Source organism: Dermacentor silvarum, chromosome 9 (assembly GCF_013339745.2).
Source record: "Dermacentor silvarum isolate Dsil-2018 chromosome 9, BIME_Dsil_1.4, whole genome shotgun sequence".
Taxonomy (NCBI): Eukaryota; Metazoa; Arthropoda; class Arachnida; order Ixodida; family Ixodidae; genus Dermacentor; species Dermacentor silvarum.
The window spans coordinates 129,492,104-129,500,284 of record NC_051162.1 but is presented as its reverse complement, the minus strand read 5'-3'; the positions used below and the strand labels follow the sequence as shown (position 1 = coordinate 129,500,284).

General features: G+C 48.5%; 1 protein-coding gene across 6 annotated transcripts in view; it reads right to left on the bottom strand.

Moving 5' to 3' along the window:
* The window catches only part of LOC119464292 (venom metalloproteinase antarease-like TtrivMP_A), a 43,471-nt gene that overhangs the window by 14,937 nt on the left and 20,353 nt on the right, over positions 1 to 8,181 (bottom strand). The window contains exons 13-14 of one of the 6 annotated variants that reach the window (XM_037725198.2): positions 7,222 to 7,341; positions 3,499 to 3,610 (exon numbers count right to left, since the gene is read on the bottom strand). The exons of 4 other annotated variants lie outside the window; for them this stretch is intronic. In XM_037725198.2, the coding sequence (XP_037581126.1) occupies positions 3,569 to 3,610; positions 7,222 to 7,341 (162 nt within the window). In that variant the 3' untranslated portion in view covers positions 3,499 to 3,568. Of the gene's footprint in view, positions 1 to 3,498; positions 3,611 to 7,221; positions 7,342 to 8,181 lie in introns of those variants that run through there. One more of the 6 variants, XM_037725199.2, reaches the window with a different exon arrangement.

Here is an 8,181-nt window from a genome sequence, read left to right as displayed (position 1 = left end):
AATTTGCTGTCAGCGAAAGTAGCCGTGCTTGTGTCCATTTGAAGCTTTTGCACTTATTACAGCTGCTAGCCAGTTGAAACTGCTACAATCATTTTTCTTTGTTCTTTCTGGGGCTTTACGTGCCATAAACCAGTTCTGGTTATGAGGCACGCCCGTAGTGAATGGCTCCGGATTAATTTTGACCACCTGAGAATCTTTAACGTGCACTACAACGCAAGCACACGGGCGTCTTTGCATTTCGCCTACATCGACATGCGGCCGCCGCGGCCGGCATTCGATTCCGCGACCTTGTGCTCAGCAGCGCAACGCCAAGCTAACTGAGCCACCGTAGCGGGTACTATACAATCATTACTGTGGTACTCATCGCGGTAGTCAGTCAGAAGAGTGAAAGGGAATGCTCCAAGAAATTGCAAATGGGCAAATTTCTAAACTAGCGGCACCAATTTCAGTCCCTGTTTATGAAATGCTAAGTATATTTCCGTGCATTATCGTCACGTTCCCCACTAGAACATGCTACAGCATCTTACCGGTTTATTGTGCTTTTCAGGAATCGCCTTCGTGGCCAGCGTTTGCGAATCGACGTTTGTTGGACAGGGCGAAGACGAGGCAGGATTGTTCACCGGAATGCACATGCTCAATCACGAAGTCTGTTACATGTAAGCCTCTTTTTTGAGTGTTCGAGTGCTTGCACACGATACAACTTGATGACGTCAAATCACGTGAGGATTAAATTACAGACCGGGCAACAACTTCCTTATCTGTTATCACCGGCATCGCAGCGCAAGAACTACCTTCTGTTCGTCTTGTGAGCAGCATGAAAGAAGGAAGCATTCTTTTACCCCATAAAGCACAAACGCCATTCCACATCAAGAAAATGTTAGTCACGCGGAGGACATTCGTACAAAAAAAAAAAGACGAATTTTATTTCAGTTCGAAATTAGTTAGTGCAGTCATTATTAGTAATGAATTTTTGGCTGTTCTCAACTGACTTCTCGGTCTTGCATATCAAAGACACTACTATGGGCTGTGACTGTTTTCCGCGTTTAAATTTGAATTTTGTAGTACGAAACTTAGCATATCAAAAGTGATAGGTCTGGCTTTATGGAGTCAGAAGTGCCTTCTTTTTTTCTGGGGTTTTACGTGCCAAAACCAGTTATGATTATGAGGCAGCCGTAGTGGAGGGCTCCGGATTAATTTTGACCACCTGGGGTTCTTTAACGTGCACGTAAATCTAAGTACACGGATGTTTTTCGCATTTCGCCCCCATCGAAATGCGGCCGCCGTGGCCGGTATTCGATCCCGCGACCTCGTGCTCGAGCAGCAGCCCAACACCATAGCCAATGAGCATCCATGGCGGGTACTCAAGCTGTGACTTCTAGTACGCTGAAGTTTTATTTGTGATTGTTAGTTCCGCCTCACATTGCAATAACATTTGAATGGCGTTATACTTATATTTGTCTTTGTCAGTCTAGCGTTTTGTAGTTATAGGGCGAACGAAATCATAATTTTACTTGTTTCCAGTGTGGCATTACGTATTTTCTTATTTTCTACGCATTAACGGATTTACATGTCATAAAAATACATGCTTTTAGCTCGTATTCTTTGTGTTCTTGCAGTACTGAACCAATAGTATGTCTGCGCATGCTTACCTCTTAAGCTTTCACATTACTTGTTGCAATTGTTCCTTACACTTTTACGCATTCTTTGTACAGAAGGTTCCATCACAGTTTTTGACTTCGGGAACTCCTCCTCTATGTCATGGTACTGTATTGTAGCTTTTGTCTTATTACACTTCATTCACATCACTTCACTAACGAATATCTCGTCGTTTGCGCTGTTCCAATTTAATGAGAACTAGGTAGCCCAGCTTAGAAGTGCAGCGCTGTTCTGTACCATTTGTTTTCAGTTCAGCTGAGCATCAGGGGACACAGTAACTGTCTTCTTTGCATATAGCCTCTGTCCAGCCGTCTGCTGCCTACCTGTCTGCATTCCGCTTCCCTGCCTACCTGTCTGACGGCTGAGTGCGGGATTGTCGATGGATCAAGAACGACGCAGCGTCACCTGATGAACGTAGGAAAAGCGATAACACTTTCCCGGCGGCAAACTACGGCGGTGACGTCACGGACCCGGACTATTAAGCGGACAACACTTGTGCTGCCAGCTCGCATTCCGGTGGAACATCAGGAGATACAGTAACTGTCTAAAAAAATTAAATTATGGTGTTTTACGTGCCAAAACCAGGATCTGAGTGTGAGGCACGTCGTAGTAGGGGACTCCGGAAATTTGGACCGCCTGAGGTCCTTTGCCGTGCACCTAAATCTAAGTACACGGGTGTTTTTACATTTCACCCCCATCGAAATGCGGCCGCCGTGGCCGGGATTCGATCCCGCGACCTCGTGCTCACTTTAACTTGCTTGTAAGCGGCCTTTTGTCGAAGTAGTGCCGCTGTTTTTTGCCCCACCGAATGCACTATTTTTTAGTACAATTATGCCGCAGAAGTGTTTGACATGTTCGAAAAGTCTTGAAAACAACGAAGATTTGACTTCAATAGAATGCAGTAAGAAACATCATACAGTAAACTTCTGGTGTCTACAAAAAGAATTTGAAGAAAATGGATTAAGGATGAGCCAAGGCTTGGGAATGAGACACGTGCAAAGAGTAAGAAAGAATGATGACACTGATTCTGATAGCAGTGCAGGGAAACTCCCCGGAGAGAATTAACTGAGTCAATAGGGCAGGGGTCCTCGGCTATTGCTGATTGACGACCTAAACAAGAAACTAGTGGAAGTCCTGTGTAGGCTTGAAAACCTGAAAAAAAATGTAGACAAGCAGTGCGCCACAACAGAGACTTTCGAAAAGTCAACAAACGTTTTAGCAGCTAAGTTTGAAGAGCTGCTGAATAAGGTCGAGGATCAGTAAAGACAAATTGCATAATTGCAGAAAACCTCATAACTGGAACAAAATATAAAAAAGAAAGACAATGAAATCTCAAGGCTCAGTGAATGTGTTAAAAGTGCTGAGCAGTACTCAAGAAGAAAAAATGTAGAAATACACGGTGTTCCACATGCAGAAGGTCAGGATCTGTACCCCTGCGAATGGACATTTTTCTTGTGCGCACGCACCTACCCTCGTTTTCAGCTGGGCTAACACCCCCTAGATGGCACAACGCCTGTGCACTGCGCTTAATGACGTCATGCTACCAGGCCCTAAATTTCCATTGCGAAGCCCGGCGTGAAGAAAGCGGGTTGAAGCTGAGCCAAAGCTGGGCTATCACTGCTGCAGTGCAAGTGGTAAAAGTGATGTGTCATCATAGGTGTATTGTCGGACAGCTGAGCTCGCAGCACGGCCAGCTGTATTGACTAAATCTCATAGTTTAGCGATCAATAGATCAGCAGCTGGCATGAAAATGCAATGCGGTCACCTTGGCAAAGCCTTCAATAGTAAAATAACGTACTGACTATAACAGTTTTTTTTTATTTATTTAGAAATACAAACGTTGCTGTATTTTTAAAACACATTGACCACTAACGCGTTAATTTGCTGCTCGCCTTTTTTTTTTTATGCTGCTTTACTTTTTTCGTTTGGTCGTGCAGTAACCATTGTAGCATTCCTGTAGAAATTCAAAAAGAAGAAACAAAGCAAAAAATGAGATGTGTGCATATGCATACTTCTGTCAGCAGCAAATCACCCATGCTGACATGTTGGATATACAGTTACGCGATACCATATATTTAGCGCTTTATTCATATCAGTTCCGTGAACACGGTGAGAAAATTCCGTTGAATATGCATATTCAACGGAAGCATTTCCGTATGCCCCCCGCGCATGCGCGGGGGGCATACGGAAATGTTTTAGAAAAATCTGTCAGCCCTTCCACTGGGGTGGAGATGAAAGACCAGCGAAGCTGTACCTTGGTAGGAATTATGTATTTCCAATTATGACTAATGAGATTTTATGGCGTAATTGGTTATTTGAACTATTAAAGAATTAGAAATATATATGATCCGATGGTTTTCATTTATTTAGTGACCACAGGGACCATGGCCTTACGGTCGCTACGGTACACTGCCATACAGTGTACGGCAAAGGTTGGCACGTTCTTCGTAAACACGCCACCAACGCCGCGCGCGTTCGGTGCGAACGCGGGCAAAACGCCGCCGCAGTCGACAACAGTTGTGCGCGTTGTTTATGTGACCGCACACAACCGTTGTCAAAACGCTGACTACGTGAAGGAACGGCTAAATGCCGTTGTCGACTCCGTTAGGGGAGAGGCGGGCGAAAGCCCAGAGAGAGTCGGCGGCAGAGGCCGGCGCCAAAATGATTTGGCGCTGAGCCGTGCTCCCTCAAGGGCTGCAGAAGATAGCGCCAACCTTTCCCTTTCCCTCAAGAACCACTTATCAGAGGCCGGCAGGGCTGCGCGCTGAGCCGTGCTCCCTCAAGGACTGCAGAAGATAGCGCCAACCTTTCCCTTTCCCTCAAGAACCACTTATCATCATCATCATCATCATCATCATCATCATCATCATCATCAGGGCTGCGCGCTTGCGCCGCAGTGGGAGAGCGGGCACGCACACGCACAGCTCTAGGGTGCAGAAGATAGCGCCAACCTTTCCCTTTCCCTCAAGAACCACTTATCATCATCATCATCATCATCAGGGCTGCGCGCTTGCGCCGCAGTGGGAGAGCGGGCACGCACACGCACAGTCTAGGGTGCAGAAGATAGCGCCAACCTTTCCCTTCCCCTCAAGAACCACTTATCATCAGGGTGCATCGATGAGAGGACACCTCAACCACGCCCCATCCCCCTGTGCAGCGCGGTTGAGGTGTCCTCTATTGAGAGACAGTTATCACGCTGCACTTTAACCCATTCTTTCACCCGTTCCAACTATAATCTCTTCTCTCTCTCTCGATGCCCTCCTTGCCCACCGCTCATCTTACACCGGGGAGTCGTGTTTGCTCTGCGTAGTAGTAGTAGTTGAGGTTGAGGAAAAGATAAAAGATGCATGTTTCTGCAGCCCTTATAGGGAGCACGGCTCAGCATCTGAGGGGCGGGGAAGGGGGGATAGAAAGTAGGAAAAGTGGAATAAGGGGAGGGAGAGGGTAGTCGTCATCGTCTCGGGCAGGGTGCCCTCACAGTCGGTCAGCTAGCATCGAATCGGCAAGGTAACAGAGTACGACCTTGAATACCCTGCTGGAACTGCGGGCTGGGAAGAGCAGGTCCGTGCTGGAGGCTGACGCCGTGCGTTGCACCCCGTGAAAGCGCGGGTCCCTCGCCCTCGCGCGCTTTCACTCGCATATACAACATACGGCCACTGAGAGTTTTTATTGCGATAGCAATTATATGGACACTCAAAAGCAGATTTCTGCCGTCGCCGTCGCCGTGAGGTTCCGTATGACGTCAATGGAGATGAAATCGTCGCCGCGCGCCGAACGCTGTATGTGCGAGTGAAAGGGCGCGAGGGGTGCGCGCTTTCGCGGTGAGTGAACGCCCGGCGGAGAACAAACGCGCGTTCTGCGCCGTGCTCGCTTGATAAGTGGTTCTTGAGGGAAAGGGAAAGGTTGGCGCTATCTTCTGCAGCCCTTGAGGGAGCACGGCTCAGCGCCAAGGGCTGCAGAAGTCGGCGTCTCTTTCCTCCTTTACAATCACCATATATGTAGAGCGCGAGAGGCCGTGGGGGAGGGGGGGGAGGGAAGGGAGGCGACGTTTAGCTGCGGCACTAAATGCCTATTTATATCAGAGGCTCCGGCAACAGTCACCAACGCCGCACGTATTTTGACTGAACGCGGGCAAAACGCCGACGGCGTCGACAACAGTTCTGCGTGTTGCCGGTGCTGCTGCATGTCCAAGTTTATACAGCTGACAAAGCTAATATCATTACTCCGTATAGCTCTCTACAATTTTGCTATCGCAATTGATGCTTGCCTTTCAGGTGAAACTGCGACAACTTTTTTTTATATTGCCGGACGCGACGATCGAAAGGTGAGCCCTTAACAGCTTCGCTGCAAAACTGCGTCTGGCGATGACGTCACCGCGCGTTGCCTAGCAACGCCAACCACAGCTTGTGCGAGGCGTTGCTAGGCAACGCACGTGACGTCATCGCTCGGCGATGTTACCACCATCTCCTAGGTTACACTCGCCACAGCACGAGGCGCAGACGACGTATCCGGCGGTCGTCGGCGTGCCCCGGCTGCAGCCGACGTCGAGATGCGACATGCTGCAGTTCGCGCCGGCCTCGACACCCAGAATGGACCGCATCCGCGTCTCGTCGAGCAAGCAATAGCCGCGATTATGGAAGGCGCGAAAACCGACTCCTCCGTAGTCCAACGTGTGCGGCGCGCCGCGCCGCCTAGACGCATGCGCATTTCTATACGAAGCTAGGAGTTTCAGGATGATGCGAAACTGCGAACTCGCTGCTCGTGCCGCCAAGAGCACCCATCAGCCCATCTTGCTCGACGATAGGGTCCGTGGATTCGGTCCATTCTGGGTGACGAGGCCGGCGCGAAATGCAGCATGTCGCATCTCGACGCCGGCTGTCGCAGGGGCACGCCGACGAACGCCGGATACGTCGGCCATTCCTCGCGCCAGACTATATACTGTATATAGAGTGCTGCGCTTTCACTGGCATATCGTCCCCGTGCCGAGCGCGCTTGCGCGTCAACGCTACGTCGGACTATAAAGTGGCCTTTAGAAGACTGCGCGCCGACCCTGAGTTTTGGCTCGATACTCGGGGTCAGCCAAGTTTGGCTAAGAAGCAGCCAAGCCAAACCAAGTTAAGCAAAGAAAAGCAAAGTTAAAGGTAGGGAAGGGCCACCAGCTTCGCTGACGACAATACAGACACGTCGCCTACGCCCACACCACCAACTTTGTCATACCATTTCTTGACGCACTTTTTCTATTACTCATATCAGGCATATGAGTATCATGAGTATCATATAAATCATATCAGGGATTTGTTATTATATATGCACTAGGCCTCCAGTAAACTAGGTTTTGGAGCGCTCATGTAAGAGTAGGTATTGTAACAAAGAACTGCCAGTTTCTCTTCGGTGATTACTGTTATCGCGCTATGTTGTGTTACTATTCTAACCAATGCCAACGGTCTTTTTTTTTTCATCTTTTGTTCTTTTCTCACCTCCTACATCTACAGGTGTCGAGTGCTTCATTAGCGCCCATGCACGCATTCAGTGAAGTGATATCTTGTTAATAAAAACGCGTTTTACCTTGTTTTTGCCGCAGTTTGTTCCGTCTAGGCACCAGTATTCAGCCACGTCAACGTTGCGTCTGTACCGGTCTTTTCCAGGGCAACACGTTATTTTGCAAAGATGATCTCCACTTCTTTTCTGGAGAAGAACAATGCAAACGAGATAGTGCAAAATAATAAAAAAAATAAGGATGCAGAAACCTGTTGTGTTCTTGTTGTGGTGGACAACTTCTCAAGGTTGGGAGATTCCCTTTTCTAGGAGTCACAGTTTGATTCCCGGTCGTGCTGGCTTGACTTCTATGGCGGCGAAACGCAAGAACGCCCGTGTACAGGTGCACTGGGTGCACGCTAAGAACAGCAAGTGGTCAAAACTAATCCGGAGTCTCCCCACTACTTCTGCGTCATAATCATATCGTGGTTCTGGCATGCGAAATCCTACCATTCATTTCTAGTTTACGATATTTAAATCATAAAGCTCCAACGTGCGTCATTTTACGTCGTCTACGATTCCGAATGCTCGCATGTATGAAAATACCTTTACCGTACGAGCCCTACTTCCCACTTACTGTTCTAAAGATTCTGGATTTTACATGCCCGAATTGCTATCTGATTATTGGGCACGCTGTAGTGGGGGACTCCGGATTAGTTTTGAGCACCTGGGGTTCTTTAACGTGCACGCAATGCACGGTACACGGGCGTTCTTGCATTTTCGCCGCCATCGAAATGCAGCCGCTGTGGACGGGATTTGATCACGTGACCTCGTGCTTAGCAGCGCAACGCCCAAACCACTAAGCAACCACGGCAGGTCACCTACTGCTCCGTAAAGATCAGTTTGTCATTTCAAAGCCGAGCCTTAACTACGCGGAACACCGATGTATATGCTATGGTAATTTGAAAGGTGAGACCGTCTGGAGTGTGTGTCCACCTTTAGACAAATTTTAACTGGGCCCACCTCGAACCCTCAGCTGCGTGTATATGC